Source organism: Sceloporus undulatus, chromosome 6, assembly GCF_019175285.1.
Source record: "Sceloporus undulatus isolate JIND9_A2432 ecotype Alabama chromosome 6, SceUnd_v1.1, whole genome shotgun sequence".
NCBI classification, from domain to species: Eukaryota; Metazoa; Chordata; class Lepidosauria; order Squamata; family Phrynosomatidae; genus Sceloporus; species Sceloporus undulatus.
Window position 1 is genome coordinate 152280079 of NC_056527.1, and position 23828 is coordinate 152303906.

The 23828-nt window shown below is 40.5% G+C and overlaps 1 protein-coding gene across 7 annotated transcripts in view; it reads left to right on the forward strand.

The window, feature by feature from the left end:
- The window catches only part of SCAPER (S-phase cyclin A associated protein in the ER), a 134175-nt gene that overhangs the window by 76282 nt on the left and 34065 nt on the right, over window positions 1-23828 (forward strand). For all 7 annotated transcript variants that reach the window (XM_042474251.1, XM_042474252.1, XM_042474248.1 and 4 more), the window contains 2 exons: window positions 7815-7930; window positions 17350-17473. In XM_042474251.1, the coding sequence (XP_042330185.1) occupies window positions 7815-7930; window positions 17350-17473 (240 nt within the window). The remainder of the gene's footprint in view (window positions 1-7814; window positions 7931-17349; window positions 17474-23828) is intronic.

Genomic DNA, 23828 nt, shown 5'->3' on the forward strand with positions numbered 1-23828 from the left:
AAAAATGCACTGCTGTCCTTGACTGTGCATGAATATTTTTTACTGTCTGAGAAAAAGCTGTGAGAGAGCTTGCATGATCTTGATGCACCATTTGAAGGCCTTTTCTATTCAAAATTACTGGGAAGCCATTTCGAGTGACTTTGCTGGGATTTACTCCTAGTTAAGCTTGCATCTGACTGTGGCTGTGAAGCCCAGTCCTGTGTGTGCTTACTCAGAGTTCAATTAGAGTATAAACGCAGGTATGCCCTATTCTTAAATATGAAATACAGGCTTTTCCCCCTCTTACCACTGAAGCATGGAACGTGGAACAGGTTACTTGCCATAAGCAAGGCATAACTAGGTTTTGACTGCAATATGACAAAGGATAACTGCATAAAGGACAACTGATAACAAAGGATAACTGATAATAACTGCTTTCATTTTGCAGTGTAACCTCTTCAGTTATTTGTTTGTTAATGCAAAACATTTATTGATCACTTCTCAACCCATCAGGGCTGCCCTGGCAATGTACAAACAATTAAAAATACTTCTAAAACTTTAAATAAATTAAAAACAGTGGTTTTAACTCTGTTCTTAGTTAAATGCTGTTTTAAACTCAACTTTGGTTATTCTAATTTTCTGCTTTTTATAAGTCGCCTTAAGTCCCAGTGTGGGATAAATGGATGCAAGCTACAGGAAAACGGATTCCACCTCAACATTAGGAAGAACTTCCTGACAGTAAGGGCTGTTCAACAGTGAAACACACTCCTTCCTTGAAGTGCAGTGGAGTCTCCCTCCTTGGAGGTCTTCAAACAGAGGCTGGATGGCCATCTGTCAATGGGGATGCTTTGACTGAGAGTTCCTGCATGGCAGGGGGTTGGATTGGATTGCCCTTGTGGTCTCTTCCAACTCTGTGATCTATGATAAAGGTAGGATATAAATAAATAAAAGGATGGATGGATGGATTTTAAGAGCCAAAAACCATGAGAAACAGAAGTGATGGACGCAACCTGACCTTACTTAGGGGGAAGTTCAACAGTGGCGGTACTACACTGTTGCACTGCTGCTAGAGATGTGCTGGATGTGGAGTTGTGGAAATATAAAAGATGCAAAAATATCTGGTTATCTTATCCATGGAGCTGTTGTGAGCTGAAACTTTTGATGGGAAGCCTCATATAGAAGACTTGGCAGTAGTCGGCAGAGAGGTACATTTGAAAAAATAAATAGGAACATCACAGGAGACACAAACCTGTGCCATTCCCAAAGGCATCCCCTGCTCTTCTGACATGCCTCCACAATTGTAATTCACCTTTGTTTTCCCCTGGCAAATTTTGTAAGAGGGCAGGGAATGAATCACCAGTTCTACCCAAATAGAAGTAAGATTGTGAAGAATGTTTTATAACAGAGGTCTTACTTTGTAAAATGAAGCATCCCTGAATATATGCCACCTTTGTCGTTTATTTTAAGCAGAAAATTTAACTTCTCCCTTGGCACTAAAGCTGTGTAATTAGTTTTGTGGGTAAATGATGATGGGGATGGTTCTGGTTTTATTTAGAATATGGCTAGTCTAGGATCACTGCCAAGAATAATCCTAGTGCCTTCAAGTCATAGGAATATAAGAGCCAGGAAAGGGTCTGTGTTTGAAAACGGGGGGGGGGGGGGGGGGGGGCTGAAAAACTGCAAACGTCTTCAAAGGTGTCATTTGTGTTCCTTGCTTGTGGATGTTAGCCAGCTTGCTCCATTTCCTATCTAGTTGGCTTGTTCAGGTCATTCTTTCTCCAATTCAGATTGCTCTCCTGTGTACATTTACTTGGAACGAAGCCCTATTGAATTCCATAGGACTTGCTTTTGGGTACACATACATAGATTTGTACTGGAATTCAAAGATATAGAATCAGTCTGTAGAGAAATCTTGTAGCACCTTTGAGACTAATTGAGAGAAATAAATTGGCAGCAGGAGCTTTCCTAGACTAAAGTCTACTACCTCCAGATGCACCAGAGTCTTAGGTCCATGTCCAAATGCATCTGAGGAAGTAGACTTAAGTCTATGAAAGCTGATGCTGTCAATTTCTTTCTTTCAGCTAGTCTCAAAGGTGATCTCTCTACATAGGTTTGTGCTGTTAGATTATACCACTAAATGAGGTGAGGAGCTCTTTCACACTGCACAGTTATAGCACTATGAATCCATTTTAATTGCCATGCCTGCAACCTATGAAATTTGGGGGTTTACAGTTTAAGGAGAGATACTTAGAACTCTCAGCCAGAAACCTCTAGTCTTTCCCCAGAACTACAAACCCAGGATGCGGCCACAACAATTAAAATGGAATCATAATGCTACAATTGTGTAGCATGAAAGGACCTCAGATCATCATTCAGTGCTGTGTGGAAGAGATATCAAAAGTGATTAGTTTCCAGGTTGGAAAACAGGAGTCAATTCACACTACAAATTATACTATTGCTATTCAAAGTTTAGCTGCCATGGTTCCATCCTATGTAATCCTGGGACTGGCAGGTTAGAGAGGGGTATTTTCAAAAAGAGAGTCTAGTTCCTCACCAAACTACAAAGTGCAGGATTCCAGAAGATGGAAAGTGGAATCACAGGGCTATAACTGCATAGTGTAAACACACCTCAGGTTTCCCAACTATTGGGAAACCCCATCAGGAATAATACCGAGGCAAGATTTTTGCACACTTTTTCTCTCAGTGCTCAAATGTCCCAAAGCAATGCAGCAGAATTATTGTGCAAAGAGAAATGTGTGGGTGTTTTGGAGTTTGTTGGGGTTTTGGGGTTTGTTTGTTTTTTCACAAAAACTTGTTTTCTGTGCAGAAAATGGGTTTCCTATGCAGAAAACACTGTTGCCTACTCAGAAAACATTTTTGTGTGTGCAAAATATCCCCACATGTGTTTCTATGCACATTACTTCCTATGCAACACCAGGTGAATTTATTGGAGCAATATTCCATTTCTCCCACAGCGGGACGAAAACGACAGTAATTATTTGTCCTTCCATGAACAACACTTTGCAGAAATGGAAACTCAATAATAGGTATAAACCATACTTTCTTACTTCTTACATACTTCTTATAGCACCCCTTTATAAATTCTACAGGCTATTGGCCTTTCCTGCAACCTTTCTGTAGATCTACAGAAGTTGGTTTGGAGCCAAGCTGCTAGCAAACAGTTTGATTGTATTTTTGCCGTGAATCTATTAAATCTAGCTCACTTTATACTGAAGATTAATCATGAAGAAAATCAATGTTAGCATTGTTGAATGTTTTGATTTTATGGGCTGGGAAGCATTTGATTTCAGCAACTGGGTTGATACAATTAAACCTCTGGGTTGTTGGGGGGAAAGGTTTATTGTTATTTTGGGGGAGCTGTTTTATTTTGGCTGGTCCTAGCCAAAACCTGTAGTTTGTTTTAGCCTCTTAAGAAGCCCCTTTTGGTGACAACCAAGATCCCAAATCAGATACCAATGTTAAATGCCTCAAGGTGCATTCTCCTAATATTTGGGTTTGAACAGACAGGCCAAAATAAAGCTTTGGGTCACTTTGGAGGTGTGCTGTTTAAATGATGCATGTGTCCCAAGAGGCCGGAAGCCACGCCAAAACCATGTTCCAGTCCTAAGGACTGGAGTGCAGCTTTGGCACAGTTTCTGGCCTCTTAAGATGCGTGTGTCATTTAAACAACATACCTCCAAAGTGACTCGAAGCAGCTTTATTTTGGCCTGTCTGTTTGAGCCCATATATCACATTTGTCTTACTGGTTCTCCCAGTTCCACTGGTGTCATTCAGGAAAAGGATGCTATTATAGAGGTGCCACACCGGAGTCCATCCTCTACACCAGAAGCACTTCGTCTTGACAATGACCATGCAGACCTTGTTTCCACACCTGCTGCCTGTGCCTCAAACCCAAGGAAGCTTTTTTGTCTCCCCCTCGATCAAAAAGGCTCATAATTATTGTCTGCCGAAGAATCAAGTACAAAGGCAGTTCATCCAGCCTGACCGCCAAGGCACTACAGGCCACCAAAGATTAACAGCTGCTTCTCCTTTGATTAGGTTAGGTAATAACAGTTACTTTAGTTAATAATTGGATGGATTCCCGGCCTGTGTAATTCAGGTTTAGGATGTCATATTCCCCCCCCCTTTTTTTCCCCCCCCCCTTCCTCTCTTTTTTTTTGCTGGCGTGTAGCTAAGAAGTATTCTTGGAAGGGAGCCTGTAATCCTATTAGTTGCCACTAAAGTCATAGCAGGAAACAGATAAGGAGGATTCAAACCCATTAAGGTGTTGTATCAGGTAGGGAAATACGTTTTACTCTGAGCGTAATTACATCTGCACAATACAATAACAAGGGAAATTTCACTATTGTTTATATGGCATGCATATATCTCCTGTCAGGAGAGAGGCAGGATGTATATTAAAGAAATAATAATGAAATAAATAGTAAATACATATCTCTTATTAAAGAGGAGAGCCAGTACGGTATAATGGTTTGAATGTTGGACTAAGACACCAGGTGACCAGGGTTCGAATCTCTGCACAGACGTGGAAACCTCCATGGATGGGCAAGGCTCACTCTCTCAGCCTCAAGAACAGCAAGGGACAAATCTTGTCAAGAGTACCCTGTGATAAAGTTACCTTAGGGTCGCCATGCTTCATAAATGACTTGAAGGCACACAACAAATTATTAGAAACAAGGAGGCTAAAAGGTTCGCACACCTTGGGCTTTTGTTATTGCTTTGACATACTGCTTGTCTTGCAAAAATACTGTCAGGTTGAGTCACAGTTTAAATAATGACTGGATATATGGTAGGAGAGAAGAATGAGACAGGGAGGAAAGAGGAAAATAAGCCTGTTTGGGTATCATGGCCATTGCAAGAGTCAGTCTGGGGCTTTGGCTTGGGTAACTCAGATGGACTTGCAGTCTTGCCTCTCTCTCTGTGGTGCAGCCAAGTAGAGTGATCTGGCAAGGTTTGGGAGAAGATGGAATATTAGTGATTATTGCAAGCAAAACAAGCTCATTATTTGCTGAATAACAGCTGACTGCTTTGTTGGCTGTACCTCTCTTTATTTTTCTGATCAATTTGTACACCTTTGACCAAGCTGACTGTCTCTTTTGTTGTTTTGTTCTATGATGTGCTGTATGTGTGTATGTAAGTAATTTGGGAAGGCTTGGCTTTTCTTTCTTGGATGCAAATCAACCTTGACTGAACACCAAATAATCAAGCTTTTTATTCCTTTGATATCTCTTTTTCCAATGGGGTCATAGACCACTTCTGAAAGCCGCCCTTAGCGGAATGGGAAACTCACAGAAGGCAATATTTCAAGATTGTAGTAGAAGCCTTGTAGAAATAATATAATCTGTTTCCATTACTCCTATGTGAATTCTTGCTCAAAAGAACAAAATTTATTGCAGAAACCTCAGCATGTGTTATTTATTGTTCAAACAAATTTGGCGTGGTAACTTGATGTTTGGACTTGACAATTTTGATATTTTAATCCCTGAAGGACAAGACCCTACATTAGTAAAAGTACAATTGTATTTAGGACAGTTTAAAGTAATTGCTATAAATTTTTAATAATACTTTTATGTATCTCGCTCAGATTGATTGATTGATTGATTGATTGATTGATTTTGGTCAGTTGATCATAATATCTATCTATCCACCCATCCATCCATCTTGGTTGTGTCACCCCTTCCTTTACCAAACCAATTGTCTTCCTCTTATTTTTCAGCTAGGTACAGGCATCTCAGGTACAGACATCTATGGTACAGGTGTATGAGGAACTCAGGCAGGCTTAGATAAGGATGTAACAAGTTGGGCCTCTGCAACAGACAGATGGGCTTTAGAGTCCTTGATAGCATCACAGCTAAATGTTAACAAGTGTCCAGTAGCATAGAAAAAAAGATTGATTTGTCTTAGTGACTTTGTATTGTTTTAGTGACTTTGTCTGATGCTCTGTTACATTAAGATGGCAGATTGAGGACTGGAAAAGATGAATGCTACAAATGGACTAGGGGAGTTGATTTCCTTTTCTTACTAACCTGCTTGCACAGTTCTCATAGCTGTTGAGAAAGGGAGGTGGGTCACAATTTCACACTTGGATTATCTTTGGCCCCATACACACAGGCCAAAATAAAGCTGCTTTAGTATGCTATTTAAATGATGCATGTGTCCTAAGAGTCCAGAAGTCATGCCAAAGTCACTCTCTAGTCCTAAGGACTGGAGCGTGGCGTTGGCACGGCTTCCGGGCTCTTAGGACGCATGCATCATTTAAACATCATACCTCCAAAGTAACCCAAAACAGCTTTATTTTGGCCTGTCTGTATGGGCCCTTTGCTTGATTTGGCACTGTATAACCCTTGGGAATTCACCTTCTATTTTCCTGTCCTGGTCTACTGCAGCCCAGAGTCCCGTGGGAGAATTGCATCACTGTCTGGGGAGAATATGGGTAGAATTCATTGTTGCAGGGGCTGAATTTTGCCTTTGGCTGTAAAAGGATGCCACACTCTGTCAGCAAAAGGACTGGAATACTTCTCTAGTGTATGCCATCTGCTGCATCATTTACCACCAATAAAGCTTGTCCTCCTGTAGTAATGTGTGTCATGTTTGCCACCAAACAAAGTCTTGGGGCAGCCTGGAACTACACACAATTCCAGCACAGAACAAGGGAGATGCAAACTAATAATTGGATTTAGACACCGAATCCAGGGATAGCCTTTCCTCTTAGGTGGGCCATCCTTCCATCATACTTGTATGTCTGTGTTTTCAATTCTATCAGCCGCAGCACTGGAAAGCGCAAGGAAACCCTACAGCCTACTCTATCTAGCAGGAGCTGGATGCAGACATATTTCTCATAGACCTTTTTAATGAGTTCCTTTTAGCTGAAGAGGCCAGTGGTTCATCCTAGGGATCTTGGCAAAACATGTGTCCTTCCACTGCAAAATAAGTGGTCTTCCACTGAGCTGTGGCACTTCCCCATGTGGCATGGAGGATGATAAGTCAAGAAACCCTCAACCATTGTGGCATTCCACATCACAACCTCAAGCGTGTGGGACTGGTTGTTCAGTCCTTTGTAACTTGGCCAAATTACTCGTATGTGACCCAGGTTCTTAATGCCCTTCATACAAACCTGGCACAACTGAAAGCAGGCATGTGCTAAGGTGTGGAGAGCAAGTCACCATAACATGTAGTCTGGAGGTGTAGTAACCAGGTCTTTTTGCTTTTCATGGCTAGTATCATGTTTTCTCTGCAAGATAATTGGTTATATAGGTAGTTCCCACTACTAGTTGCCAAGGTTTCTCCAAAACAGAGCAGAAACATTTAGAAGGGTTTCTTTTCTTCCTGCCCAATGTCTGGCTAGCATCCAAAGAAATGCATGACTAGCTCAGCACACCCAAAGGGGCTTTGGGCCATACTTGCCTTTCCCAAATGGCTGCTTCATGTGCCACACCACAAATGGATTTTGAAATGAAAAGCATTTCAACAGCATGTAAGCCTTCAGATCTTAGTATTTCTAGTTTTGTCTTTTTTGCTTATCTTAAATAGTTTGTAGTCATCATTCTGTATCAACCTTGACACCTTTTAATTGGAGCCTTAGTTCCTACCTTATTTTCTCTGCTCCAGTGCATGCAGCAGCAGAGCTTGGGAAGGTTACTTTTTTGGCCCTTGTTGACTTTTGGGGGATTTTGAAGCTTGTAATCTCCAAAATAACTTTTCTGACTTCTGTGTTAGAGTTGTATTAAATTTATGTAAGCAGTGTCTGACAAGGTTTTACATATATTTGACTAATTAAGTTGGGATTGTTTTGTTTTGTTTTGTTTCAAATCCAGAATGCTGCAGATCAAGTTGCATTTCACGTTGCGGGGGGATTTACAGCTCTGGAACAAGTCCTTCAGGTTGTGACGACTTCCACCAATCTGAACACAGTTTCTCGGATCCCTCTGAAGTGAGTACAGTGCTTTGCTTGCCTTTTTTGAGTGGTCAGTAAATTAATGGCATCTGTGGTTAGGACTATTTTTCTGGCTCCAGTTCTACCTGACCTTGCTATTTATTGCTCTGCGACTGATGAATAGATTTATAGAGGGTTTTATGGCTGTGTCTTGCTTTTGAAATCTTGCATAGAAAGTGGACCAAGTTTTCAAAAGCGGGGGCTTCTTTGTCTATTGGGTACGACTGAAGGAAAAAATGATTTTCTTCTCAAGCTAATAATAAAGCACTGTCCTATGCGCATACAGCTGTTGGTCCACTGTTGATCCAGTATTCTCCCACATGAGTCAGGAAGCTGGCTTCACTCCATACCAGAGCTTGGCAAAGTTGTTTTTTTTTATTACAACTCCCAGAATCCCCAGGCCATATAACAAGCAGATTCCATGAGCTCTCCAGTATGGAAGGTTTCCCCAGCCAGCTTTCTGCAGAGAAGAAATGAAGTGGACTTTGCAGGTGTTTTGAGGAGCTTGCTGAATCCCAAATTCCTCAACTCTGGAAGTTCCTCAGAGCTGGAGCTGAAAGCACATTTGGCCTCAATGCCACTTTGCCATCCTCCCAACCACAGAGAGGCTAAAGGAGGAGCAAAGCAACAAAGCCAGCACCCAGTGAGACTCATGCACCCTTCCAGTGTTGCTGGGCTGCAGTTCCAAGCAGCCTTAATCAACATAGCTGATGGTGACGAATTCTGGGAGTTGCAGTCTAAACAACATCTAGTTGTATATTGGTCACTATTTAGACACCCCTTCTGCATGGGTCAAACTTCAGAGACGGTTCAAGTCCTGAGTTCTTAAAGTTCGGATAGATTGACCTCATGTGTTAAATTTGGTCGCAGGCTAAGGGATCTCCATCTGTGGTTTAGGTATTCAGACATGGACTCTGTCTTGTGGCTAAGGAAAACAAACTATAGCTGTGTATCAAGGCCAAATTTGACTTCTCTGTTAGACTTGATAGACACACATTGAAAATGTATTTGAGTAATTTTTAATGCCCTTTGTGAAAAGAAATATGTATGTTTGTCACTGTTCTACAGTGAGCAGAAGAAATCCAGGTATTCTTAATCACAAATCAGAATACTGTATTCTCAGTGCAAAGGGACTAAGCATTGAAGAAGAGAAGGAAGGCAAACAGGCATATGAGAGAAACAGGGAATTTAAAGAAGGAAGTTCCTAATGAATACTGAACATTCTTCCAAATACTCTGAATAGAGCCTTTTGTGAGTGTTGCTGAATTTCTGCAACGCCTTTGGCAGTGATTCCAACTGCAGGTTTAGGACAAGCATTCAGTTAATCATAGATAAACTTTGGCAGGGACTAATTTCATTTCTTCAAAAGACCTAATAAGTTAATCTTAAAAGAAAGAAATCCCATGCAATTCCAGTAGAAACCTGCAGAGCATCCAAGCCAATGCAAAAAATTATATATTACACAGTTGTTACAACTGCACATTATTACCAATTTTCATATTAGATGTGGTGTGTTTATAGTGTGGGATCTCGTATTCTAAATCTTAGAAGTCATGAGAAAGCAGAGATTATTTAACTGTAGCTTGCAATTTGAACAGTTTTATATGTACAGGCAGCAAGTACAGACATTTAGTTCCATGGCTGTTCTCACATAGAGCTGCTATTTGTTATTTCCTTTTGAAATATGGAAATGCAAAAGTAACTTACAGCAGAGTGTGAAAAATGTTATGACATAAATTATGTTGGTGTTCTAAAAAAATACCATAGAAATGCTGATATTATTGATATTATTCAGGCAGCAATTTTAAATAAACAATTTAGAAATATTGTGGATGTTCACTGATAAGGAAGGCACTGTCAGATTGCACAAGGGCAACGTTGGGTGTAAGATGCTACACAGAGGCACAGATGTTTGCAAAACATCTTGGAAACTTGCAGTGTATGGGGCTTTTGTGCTACATTTGCAAACACTCTATGCAGTTAAAAAAGGAAGGAGACAGGTAGAGCTCTGGATAAGGGATTCAAACCTTCAGAGTCATAATCCAACCCTCAAACTGCAGTGGCTCTTAGCAAAATGGTAGCACAGGGCATTTCATCACCACCATGTGAATCATAAGGCTGCTTAGATTGGTAGAACATAAAATATATTTATTTGATTAACATTTCTGAAGAAGTAAATATGCAACAAGCTAGGCATTTAATATTATAAGTTTTTATTGTGAAGGCAGAGTCTTCATTTCTATTTCGGTGCATTTCTGTTGATTCAGACTCCACCTAAACATGCTTCCAAATCCACGACTCCAGCTCCACGGCCCTGACTACACCGCACTGGCTCTTCAGGGAAATAACAGGACAGAGGAATTTCTGTACCAGAAATTGTGTAGTCTTTCAAAATTTATCATTTAGGACAATTCTTGCTCTCTGTATTTTTATGAGGTAGCCACACCTTCCTTTGAAATCTTCAATTCTAAGCAACTCTTAGATATAAAGTAGTCTTTGTAGCTCTCACCCTGTCTCCATTCATGAGACCAGGGGCCCAAGAAGAAGCAGGGAAGAGAGCCAGGTGATGTGTTTGAAATGGAGGAAGAAAACTGAGCCTAGGTTTGGACCAGGCCAGGCTTGGTTCATTCTTAGCCAGGCCAGAAAAAGCAGAATGTAGGGCTGTCTGCTGGGTTTGGAGAGGGAGGCTGTCAACAAGACATTTCCTGGCAGTATCGCTTACACATTGCATCTTTGACATAGTCCATACAAACCTTACTAATACTATTTATTATTTATGCTATAATGGCTTTTTGTTGTTGTTGTCATACACAACTAAAAAAAAGAGCCTCCAGAGGCATTTTAATAATTTAACTGTTTGTGCCTGTCTTAGAGATGAATGTGAGGAGATTATATGGACTATTATCCACCCCTCTTCCCCCAAAATCCTGGCAGCATGATGCAGCTCAGAATTTTAATCCTATGTCTACAAGATAAAGCTTTATTATAATAAAGATTTAATGGTATGCCCCTTGTTTTGGATTTGTCAGCATTATTAGCCCAGCCGGACCGATGGTGCAAAAAAGGTCACATTTATTCATGAAACAGTGATGGTGCCCTAGGTGCAGTTGGTTATAAGTTGCCTTACTAAAAGTATAGTATATGTTAGCAAGTGGATGGTGTTGTTTGTCATAGATCAAAAGGAGGCATAGATTGCATCTTAAAGCCTGAGGGCCAAGTTCAATTCAAGAGACGTTTCCAAGGGCCTTACTACATCCATGGCAGAAAAAGGTAGAGGCAAAAAATACCAGTGTATTTCACCTGACAGTTCTTCCTGCCAAGTGGCATGTCAACCTTTAAGAATAAGGGAAATGTCATGCAAAAGCTGGAAGATTTTATGGGAAACGGACTATGACTTTCCAGAGGACCCCAGGGAGATGCATTATGATCGTACTAGGCCTATTTTCTGCCCTCCAAAATTTATCTGGAATTTTCATAGAAAGTCAATGAGAGCTGCCCATCCAGGCTTGTGGGGCAACATAATATGGGCTCAGAATTCCTCTTTCTTGCTTTAAGCTGCTTCGTGTTTTACCCAAACTTGTTACAGACTGTGTTGAAACATGGAGCCAGTTGTGAGCATGCACACAGAATTGTTGTTGTGTGCCTTCAAGTCATTTCCAACTTGTGACAACTCTAAGGGGTCTTCTCAGCAAGATGTGTTCAGAGGAGGTTTGTTATTACCTTCCCCCAAGGCTGAGAGCATGTGACTTGCCTGAGGTCATTCAGTGGATTTCATAGATGAGCTGGGAATTGAACCTTGCTCTCCAGAATCATATTCCAACACTCAAACTACTACTCCACAGTGGCTGTCCTACACACAAGATTGCCTGTATGACATACACATTGGCAGATGCGTATTGTGACATACATATTTCTCTACATATTCATAATTATAGCACCATATAAAACCACAGAGTCTTGCCCTAGGAGCTTACTATATAAAATGCTATCTTGTGGAAGGATATAGAATCTGGGGAAGATATATATAAGGAAGTAAACCAAGCTTCCGAAAGTTTATGCTACAACTTCTTTCATACAGTTAGTCCCAAAGGTGCTACAAGATCCCTTTTCACACTGATATTCCATACAAACATGGCTGTGCCTCTGAACATTTTTCTGGGTTAGCCCATGTGAATTATGTTAGTTTCCTGCTCATGACTACTTTATGAAAAGCACAGACCCCAGTTCCTTTTCAAATGCAGCAACTGGTAATATGTTCCTTTTGGATTTTGTCCTTTATCAATAAAGCTCATAAAATGACAGATTGGAGTGGTTAAACTATGGAAATATTTCAACTTGCAGTAGTTTTTAATCACTTCATCACCTCCAAATATTTCATTTTCATTGAAAGACGGGGAACATAATCAACCTTCATATAAATCATACAGATTTTTATATGCCGTAGTTTAAGTTAGGGCTCACTCCAATTTTTTTTTTAAAAAGTAATAAATTAGGCAATAAAGTATGAGATTAAGAAATCTAAGGTTTTAGAGAGATGGAGAGCAAATGAGTGTTAAGATTGTACATGTGTTCTGATCTTCAGGGATCGATACTAAAGATTCAACTATTCTTTCTCTAGTCTCGGGGATCAGAAATGCACTTTTCATTAATGGAGCATTAGCATGGCAGTTGCAAGAAGATGGGATACAAATACATAAAATATTTTCATGATCTCATTTTTTGGAATTGTAAGAAATGGTTAAGAAATTTTGAATGCCATCAATGACACCTTCAAACATAAACTTGACTAAAATATACACTTTATATTCACTTGGTATCTGCTGGGGTTTGGTTCCAGGACCCCCCATAGATACCAAAATTAGTGGATGCTTAAGTCCCATTATATACAGAGGGGTAGAAAAATAGTGTCCTTAATATAAAATGGCAAAATCAAGGTTTGCTTTTTGGAATTTATTTTCCAAATATTTTCAAGCCGTAGGTGATGGAATTCATGGATGCAGAATCCATTCATACAGAGGGCTAACTGTAGTTAAGTTCAGTAAAGGTCTCCAGTTCTGTGTTTCAATTTTTAAAATTTGCAGGTGAGAAATACTGCCAGGTTTCCTCTGTCTATCAGCATCACTGTCTGTTGAACTAAGGCACAGAAAAAAACCATAAACTCTTCTATGTCTGCTGCCAGTTACTGCAGTACATGGGATATTTACACTGGTGTAGCTTCAGCTCCATGTTTGACAGGAGAACAAGAACATCTTATTGGTTATGATTTTATTATAAGTGATTATTTTAAAATGTCATTAGAAAACAAGATGCCATATGCAGGTGAAATTATTTGTCCAGCTCCGCACAGTCTGCTTTGACTAGTAGCTGTAACCCTGGAAATACACCTGTCCAAAAAGGACACTCAAATACCAATATAAATTGTTTTGTCCATCAACAAGATTTGTTCAGAGCAGATTCAGAGGAAGGGAGTCTGACCTGCCCAACATAGCCCAGTAGGTTTCCATGGCCAAGCAAGGATTTGAGTCACGGTTCAGTGCTCAAACCACTATAGCATGTTATATTTTCTTGGGATTTCCCATATATTAAACCAGCAGAGAGGGTAGCTTGTAGGGATAGAGCATAGATGCTGTCTAACATAGCTTTAAAGCTGATTTAAGAAGGCTAAGAAAAAAGTTTTAAACAACAGCAGTTGGCAAACAATCGTATTACATGCAACTATTCCAATGCATTTGTATTCTGGTATACAAATATCTTCGCGTATATTGAGCTGGGAGGCAGCAGTCTGAAAAACAAGCCATGTCCACGTTCAAAACCATTGAAAATACAGTTTTGCAAACCTTTATTTTTAAGGTGTATTTTTAAATAAAATAAAATAAAACCTTTCTTTAATACATAGGCCATCTGATGCTTGTCTCAGAGACCTAGTGCAGAAATGGTGGCAGTTGACAGCTGTCGTTCCCTTAATAAGATTAAAATAAAGAAATTAGTTGGGCTGACTTTAATCTGCCATTTAACCTGGTAAACCACCTGGGGCTTGCTCCTCTACTGACACTTTAAATTCTGAATTAAAAATTGGTATAACTGAACCTGAGGGCCGAATGATTCTAAATACATTCTAATTATAGCTGTCTGTAGTTAACTGGCTTATGTCGCCGTTCTCCTCCCCGCAAAACCCCACTGTCCATTGTTTAAATCCCCCTATATTGCCATAAAAAATAAGTGACAGTCACTTGGTCTGTGCTTCTTTTGTTCAAAAGAAGTCTTTTTCTCTCTAGGACATCTTCCCACGCCATGAGACCATGAAGCAGGGGGTATTGTTTCAGCATCCAGAGGTGCAGTTATTGGGGAGGGGGCAAATGAGGGCATTACCCCCCGAATAAGTATTCTAACACCCCATGAAATGTTCTTCCAGTCCCCAAATTTCTAGCATTTCAGAGAAAGAGATGCTGAAAATTGTTCACACCTAAAACTCACCTCTTTGCTGTGTTTGCAAATCCCTGTGTCACATTGCCTGCCCCCTTTTCTTTGCATACCCAAACTGTAATTTCGGATCCTTCACTTCTGAAATTTGAGAACTAAAGGAAAAATTCATGAGGTGGGCATCATTTTCAAGGGGCTTCAGTCTGGTTCGTAAAATGTCAAGATGCTGATTCTGAAAGTCTGGAGAGTCCTCTACTTCTGGGCATTAATGTTTGGATCATCCAGTTTTATAAGCAGTATGTGATATTAAAACAGAGCCAGTGTGGCATAGCGGTTTGAGTTTTGGACTAAGGCTCTGGAAATCAGGCTCTGATTCAGGAATTTTTCCAAGCGTTGTGCTAAATTGGGTAAAATAACAGATAGCAGCCCTTTCTGTAGAAATCTTAGCAGAGAATGTGGTTACTAATCGTCTTTTCCAAGGATGGGAATCACATCGACCTCGAGATGTTGTTGGACTGCAGCTCCCAGCATTCCTCACCATTGTCTGTGCTGGCTAGTCCTGCTAGGACTTGCAGCAAAGCAATATCTGAAAAGCACTTGATTCCTGTGGTTGATCTATACTAATGTGCCTTCACATGGCTGAAATTTCTGTTCTGAAATTTCTGTCAATGAATCTTGATGTGGCTGAAATTTCTGTTATTTCACATCCATTCAGATTGGGCTTGAGATAGGTTACAGCAACTTAAAACCCATAAACAAGGGACAATCTTTCCTAATCCTAACAAGATTAGAGTCAAAGAAACTCCCATACCCTCTTCCTTCTGGCTGCAAAAAGTTATAGCAGTGAGCAGAAACCTGCCTCTGATATTCTTAGATGTTCCCTTCCTCTTTTTTTCTTTAAAGAAAGTGCCCAAGCCTAAATATTCCAGGATAACAGTGGAGAAGATGAATTGGACTTGGATGTTTTTAGGGAAAGAAGATTATGGTTATAAAATGCTTGGGTTTGGAGCTGTTCCCTAGCCACAAAGCAGAGTTTAGCCTCCCTGAGAAAGGAACTGCATAGTCTGGGAGCAGCTACCAAGAAATATTCTCAACAAATATGTTTCTCAAGGTGGCAAGACTGGAGGAAGGGTCTTTCTTGCAAAGCCTGGACAAACCATATAAGTCATAATCAGCACTTTGAATTATCCCAAAAATGGACTGCAAGCTAGTGAATCTGTTGTAACAAGAGATGTGTGTGCTCCGTGTAACCGCTTCTGATCAGCAGTCTGGCCGCAGCAGTTTGACACTGTCAAGAGCTGTCAAGCGCTCTTCAAAGGCAGCCCTAAGAAGAGCGCATTACAGTAATCCAAACAAGATGTAACTAAGGCATGTGTCACAGTGGCCAGACCAGACATCCCTAGTTCCTGGCATATGCAGGTCATCCACTGAGGTGACCAAAGCATATGCAGGTCATCCACTGACCAAACTATAAGGATGCCTAAAGCCAGACTGAAATGAATATAGGTAATCCAACCCCTTCAGAAATCCCTGGAGCTGAGAACCAATTCCTATGCTGGCTTCTGGGAGTTGCAGTCCAAAGTTACTTTTCCAAGCTCTGGAAGTAGTTGCTTTGCTTTTATATTCTGCAGCATAGTGTTTGTACAGTGGACCAATTGAAGGAGTATTATGCTATTTTCCCTTTATGTTATCAGGCCCAACTTGCATGCCTTCACAAGGAAAGAGGGGGTCTTTGATTCCTTAACCATTTCTGTAGCGTGAGACATCTCTCCCAATGCATTGGGAGTTTGAGAACAAAGCAATATGCCAAAGAATGTCAGACTTTCCTCTGAATTGTGACAGATTTTATAGAAGTGGTTAGATAAATAAGAGTATGCATAATAGATAAAAATGAAATGTGTCTTGCTAGCTACCAGTTGTTCAATCACTGATGTGTATCTTTAATTTTTAGCCTTATAAACAAAGGAAGCTACTGGAGCCTTGCATAAGTCATAAAGAATATGTTGTGGCCAAAAAGTTTGCAAAAGACCTTCGTAGTGAACAATCATAGAAAAATTTATTCTGCTTGACTGCCACCTGACACCTAAGGTAGTCATTTATAACTGTACCAGGCTAGTGCCTCTGTCTTCTTTCTACACCTTTCAGAGGTGCAAATGGCTCTCTCAAGGTGATGATAGGAGGAATCAGTCCCAGTCGCCTGTCTGGGGAAAAGATTATGACCTTTTCAAAATATCTTGGCAATAATTCAAGTGCATTGGTGGTGTCTTTGTTTTGCTTTGTTTCCCTGCTCCCTCTTTAGTCACACTTTGCTTCTTCCAGGCTTGTCTTGAGAATGCAACAAGGCCTTTATAAACTGGTCCCAGTTGAGTGTTATCAATTAGAAAGGAAGACGGTGTTCATGTTCTTTTGTCCCTGAAGAGTTTGCAGCGAATTTGGCCATTGATCAGCTGTTCTCCTGATACTAGACTTCTTGTAAAAGATGCTTAAATGTGAATGGCAAAATAATGTACAAATGGTTCAGCGATATTTATTTGCAGATATTCTCTTATTAATGGTAACTTTAAAGCGTGTCATTTTAAGGTCATTGGTTGTATGGATTCATGCGCGTTTCACACCTTATCTTGTTGCAACCTTCATATAAGGAGGTTAGAAGTTCAGGAAAATGCAGGTTTCAGAGTATTTTGTTTTAGTTTTATCTATAAATTTTAACCTTAGAACTGATGCTGGGTCTACTCTGGACCTATATTAATAGTTGTTTCAAGTAGAAGCAAATCCTTTGAAGATAAGTGTATATTGCTCAATAAACATGCTTTCTACTTTAAAGCAAACTTCCTCTTCTCCCTATAGTTATTCCATCTGTGGTCTGGGTGGATATACAGAAATTTTTTAAAAAAATAAATAAGCAAATAAAACTATCTAAGATTAACCATTTTTCTTGGCAATGAGGACAGTTTCATTTTACTGATCCATATATTACCATAATTCGTTTTTCTCAGGTCCCTCTGCAGTGCAATAAATGCTTACCACCTGGCTTGCAGTCACTGTGTGGAGAATTGCACCTATGTTTTGTTCAGCAACAAGATCACTTTTTTAATGGACCTGTTGATGCACCAGTTAACGGTATGTAATATTTGAACTCGGAATGTCATCGTAATAGGAAATCCTGTCTGGGTACTGAATGTGAATACTTGATTGAAGATAGGCCATATACATTTAATGACATTTTAAAAGGTAAAATATACATGAGAGCCCATGTGATATAGTGGTCTGACTGCTGGAGTAGGACACTGGGAGACCAGAGTTTGAATCCTTATTTGGTCCACTGCCTGACCTTAGGCAAGTCACTCTCTCTCTCTCAGTATAAAATTGTGTATTTACCATATATTGTTATAATAATTTTTTTTTAGTTTGAAGCCAGAGTCATAGCTGGTACATTTCTACAAAGTTCATGTTTCTGACTCCAATTGCTCAGCCCTGATTATGGGAAGCCTGTAGGTAATGTACTAAACAATTGTGTTACGACTCATGTTCAGAACAGCAGGGCCAGTTTCCAGGCAGCCTGGGTAAAATATTCTTTTCTGGGTTCCTTCTTCTATGAAGGGGCCCTGGAAGGCTTATGTGTTTATAGTCCCAGCAACCTGGGCACTGCTGGGCATCTCGACCTAGCATCCCTTTCATTTCTCTCTCAAAAACAACAACATGGCAACCAAAATAATCATGGAGCTGGAGCAACTCTTTTGCAAGGCATGTTTACACTATCTGGATTACCAACACACACATGTATACGTATAATGTGGAAAAAGTGGATAGAGAGACGTTTTCCTCCCTTTCTCATAGCACTAGTGCCCAGGGTCATCCACTGAAGTGATGAGATCTTCAGGACAGAGAAAAGTACGTTTTTGCGGAGTATGTACTTAGGAAATTTACTATCAAGGGATATGAGACAGTTGCTCATTTAGGTGGTTTTGAAAGGAAATAAGACAAGTCAGTGGGGACTAAGGCTATCAGTGGCTTCCAGCTCTTGTGTTTGTGTTCCTGTACATCTGTGTGCCACTTGCAACATCACACCAACTGCCTTCCCTCTCACTTTGTGAGATCCTCGACAGTGGATCCAAAAGAGATTTTAGAGCAAAGGGCATGGAATAAAAGAAGCTGAAGGCATCCCATAGCCAGCTACCTTCCTACCCATAAGATATCTACCCAGTCACTTATATTCCAGTTGCTCATTTCCAGTATCCAAACCTGACTAGTGGAGAGAGCTTGCAGGGAGGAGTGGGCAGGAATGTGTTGGATGCTAAAATCAACTGTTCTCTTATCAGTGATTGGAGCAGATCAGGTTTAAACAAACTCATTTGTCGCCATCTCATGTCGTTTGAATCTAACTCACAAAAGAGTTCATGTTCCACTCTGTGCTGCTTTTCATATCGAAAAAATGCGTATCTTAATATGCATCTTGAACGAGTTTTGCAAATCAAATTAAAACGACAAGATACGTTTTAATGGGAAAACTTTTAACTTTCGCTTAATTTCAAATGTCATTGAATATTTTATTAGAAACTCATTTTTAATTCATAGTGACCTGCTCATCATGAGATATTTAGTCTAAGATTGCTGCTTATAAATGGTGGGTGGGTGTTTTCATGAGCCAAGCGGTTTGTTAATTGAAAAGTTATGTACATGCCGTAAATAATTCACATTGCACTGTTAGCATCAACAAGCCATAGGACAGTTGACAAACACTTAAGAGGAGGCCCTCCAGAGGCCCTTCATTTAGACAAAAGGAACTTGAATGCAACTCGTACAATTGGCTTTCCAATAGTCCCATGCCCATTTTTCCCCCTCCCCTTCTTTCCCCAAGGAGCCGAAGTATGCAATTTGAGCATCCTCTATTCAGGGTTCTTTATATTCTACATGGACAACCACAGTACAGTGGAGAGACTCCTGATACATTTCTGCAGTTGAGGGGAGTTTAAATATGTAGTTAAAGGTATCCTCCATTCACATACCTGCCTCTAACTGTCCCAGTTTAGAGGAACAGACCTAGTTAATTGTCCGCCATCCCACTTTTTCAGCTGCCTTTAAAATGTCCCACTTTCACTTTCTTCTTTCCACTTTCCCCCTTCATCCTCAGCTTGTTTACTTAATGCAGAATGCATCTACACTGTAGAAATAATGCAGTTTGACACCACTTTAACTGCCATGGCTCCATCCTACAGAATTTATAGTTTTGTGAGGCAATAGCAGTCTTTTGGCGGAGAAGGCTAAAGGCCTTGTAAAAGGTGGCTGCTCCTGACCTCAAGGCTGCCCCTCTCCTTGCTTGCCTTTCGTCAGCAAGCAAAAACTGCTTTATTCAGGCAGGCTTTTAACGTATAATCACGGGTTGGCTTGGGTTTTGTTATATAGGATGGGTATCAGGGTTTAGGTGTGGTTTTAATGTTTGTCATTTTATATTGTTATTAGATTATATTTTTAACTGTTTTATTGTAACGTGTTTTTAGGATTTTTATTGGTGAGCCCCCTTGGGTCCCTTCCAGGGAGAAAGGCAGGATAGAAATCAAATATATAAATAAAAGTACAAATCCCAGGCTTCCATAGGATGGAGCTACATCACTTAAACTGCATTATTTCGACAGTATAGATGCCCCCCTAATGCCCCCTAAACATCCTTTGTAGAAATGGGAGTATTTTTACCACATTTGGAGGAGCCCCTGGGCCCTATTATGTTCAGGATGGAGGCCTTTTTAAAAAATACAAAGTGACTACCAGGTCACTTGTTTATTTCACAGATTTACAGTTATTTACTGTTTCTACAGAGAGCTGTCTTCAGTTCCTGAAGAAGACACATGTATAAACCTCATATTTCATGGTGAAATCTTTAAATATTTTTAGCTTGTGACTTAGGTTTACGGAGAACGTCTGTACTGTATTTCAATACTTAATTGAGGGGGTTAAATAACCTCTGTGAGGCATGACAGATTAATTTCTTAATCAGGTGTTCTCAGGTAGATCAAAGAAGCATTTGCAAACGAACAAGCTGAGCAACCTAGCAAGCAATCTGACGCTGAACCTCGTCTTAGGCCCTTTTGTTCATTTGGCTAAGTGTTTTCCTCATAGAATTTAACTAGGGGTTAACTATTTCCACCACTTTTTCTAGAAGGTAGGAAATAAAATGGAGCATAATATCTGAATGTTTATTCTCTCTCTGACATTTCTGAACCATGCATGAACTAAATCTAACCTAAATCCACCGTACAGTGATACCTTAATTGGCCAACCAAAATGCACAGTATACTTGTTGCAAGCTTTTGAAGTTCCACTGGCTTCTTCATCAGGCAAGATGTTACATATCAAACAAGAGAAAAATTAGATAAGTTAGTAAGATGCCTGCATTTTGTTGTTTCTGTCTTTAGTTAAAATGGCATGGAGAGGGTATCTTTAGCAGGCTGGCTCATCTAAATCTAACCTGGGAATTCTTATCAAATATGGGAATCTTAACTAGAGCTATGGCTTCTTTGAGTCTATCCAGCTCTAATGCGGTCTTCCTCTTCTACTGCCTTCCACTTCACCAAACATTTATAAACTTCTTCAGTGAGTCATGTTGTTTCATGATATGTCTGAAAAACAATAGCCTTGGTTGAGTCATTTTGGCTGCTTGATTTGCAGTTGAACCCATTCATTGGTCTTTTTGACAGTCCACAGGACCCATAGAACTCTCCTCCAGCACCACATTTCAAATGATCTTTCTTAGAAACATTTCTTTAATCCACTTTCATAGTACTTGTGTGTGCTTGCGTGTGCAACCTTCGCACGTCTGGGCGCTTTCAAGTCTCCTGCTGCGTATGCCATCTAAAATGATCATCTCAACATGATTCGAGCGATTCTATAACTAAAAGCGAGGGAGGTGATTGCTTGTTCCCAGTGCATTTTGTATCTTGAATTGCTTTTCAACTGAGACGCTCGGGTCACATCTCCAAGTTGAATAAATGATGGAGCTAAATTTATGCTCTTATAGAAACGAGCTTTAGAGCCCAAGTAATGGCACATGCATGTCTAACTGTGTGCCAGCGAGGTTTGCTTTAAAATGGAGGCACGCTTCCATTTGTTCTCCTCTGGGAGTGTCCTTCTTGTTTTCTATCCTTAAGGCTGAAGAAGTGGAACTGGTTGAAGCCTAAAGCTTTGTTTAGTCCCCAGCCAGGTAATGCTAGGCAGCTTTATCTTCCCTTCCATTGCCCTACAATTGGCCTCAACCCTGACCTCGACAGACCACCCACCTTAGGAAGGAGCTCTCACAGCTCACAAACCCATAGTTTTTAATTGTTCGGTTTGGAGGGGGGGGGGGTCGGAAAGAGGGAGAGCCGGCAGTCTGTACTGCTAGCAGTCTCCAGAGGTACCCATTTTCCAAAAACATCTCTGTCCAGGCAAGCCCAGAGGCTTTGTGTCTGCAGAAACCACAGCCGTACCGCTGATTATGGGAACAGGGGTTCAACCACACAAGGAACGCAGCGATCAGAGATAACAGCACAAGGTGTAGAACACCCCTTAGTAACATGTCCCCCGAGGGCATCCTCCGGAGACTCAGATTCTGCTTTTAAGAGGAAAGGGAGTCACAAAATATTATCCTGTGGCGGCAGCCAAGAGATACTTAAGGTAAACCTAGAAGATTTTCATTTCCACCCACCCTGTTGTTGTTTTTTAAAGCAGCCCAGTACTTCTAACATTTCTACTCTCTCCTTCATTAACTGCATTTTTTTACTTTTTTAATAAACTGCTGGGATCATGGGTCACGGATATCCTAGTGCTGTGTAGAACTTCAGCCAAAAAAATTTCAAGGGCGGAGGGAAGGCTGGGGATGGTATATGTACACCATACAGGCAATACTTGCTAGACTAATAGCTTCCAAATTGCAGCATCTGACTTGCTAATTAAATAGGTGCACATGTTTTAAATACAATCCATCCACTTTGGTAGACAGTCAGAATCATTAGGCATGAATTACTCCACTCTGTGTAAATTAGCAGAGCAACATAATATTCTTTCTTCGCCTGAACTTGAATAAGTAGCTGAAGACTTCTCACTTCCTAGCTTGGCTCACTACCAGGAACAGACTATTACAATGAATTTTAAGTACCAACTCTGGGCACAGAGCTAATGAATAATAAAAAAAAATGTGCATGTTGTTCTTTGTCGCCAAGTGTTACCCTATTCCCACTGAGAGGGATACTGCACTAAACTATGGGGCAGCTGCATTTTACGATGCCACTGCTGCACCATTTAAGTGAAAAGACGTTTCCAGGGAAATGGATTTGAAGTTGGCTTTTAGCATTAATTTCTGGATCGGGAAAGCGGAGTTATTTGTTTGGCATTCGTTCCAGAATGTCTCTTGAGCCCTCCCTGGGCTCTGTAGATTGGCACCCTACTCTGGCAATACTGAAAACCTATCACTCATACTCATCTCCTTCAGTTCATCTTTGGTCTTATTATTACTAATGCACTCTTTAAAGTTTAAAGATTGTTGGGAGACACATGAGATGGGTCTTCTCCAAGATGGCACCCACCAGGTGGCATGATCTCCCCACTGAAAGGCAGGTTCCCAGCATGGGGTGTTCCTCCTGATTGCTTAAGGCACATTTGTTTCTGTGGGTATTTTCCTCACTGGCAACTGCATGCACACATATACACATGCACACAGAATTCTGAATAACACAAGTTATGCTTTATAATGTTATTGATCATTGGTGGTTGGTTTTTGTTAAAATTCTATTCAGGGCTTTTTTTTTTTTAAAGAAGGGTTTTTTTTGGGGGGGGGGGGGTAAAATTGAAATAAAACCAATAACTCAGAGTGTAAGAAGATATCATGAACTCCACTGGATCAGGTGGGAGGGCTATGTAATCCAGCATTCTTTTATTATACACTCATCCCTCCATATTTGCGGATTTGATATTTGTGAATTTGACTATTCACAGATTCTATTAATATGTTCTCTCTAGGAATATCTAGGTCCTCCAGTGCAACTCTATGGTCAACTTTAACTAAAAGTTGCACTGAAAGACCTAGAGATTCCTAGAGAGAACACTCCACCAGTCATTTGTAGTTCCTCCAGTGCAATTCTATGGTCAATGTCTGTCGGACATTGACCACAGAGTTGCACTGGAAGACCTAGAGATTCCTAGAGCGGTGTCCTCTCAGGTAAAAACATTGTGTTTTTCTTATTTGCGGTTTTTCCATATTCATAGAGGTCTTGTGCCCCTAACCCTGGCGAATGTGGGGGGACAAGTGTACTGGACAATCAGTCACCTATGGGAAGTCTACCAGCACAGTGTAAATGCAATTGCACCCCTTGGCTCACACTCTGTAGTAGTTGGTCTATAGAGGCCAATACAAGAGATGTTGTATATATAAACCATTCTGACTCCTAGCTATTGATGGCCCTTTGTTGTTGTGTGCCTTCACATCATTTCCGAACCTAAGGCTAAC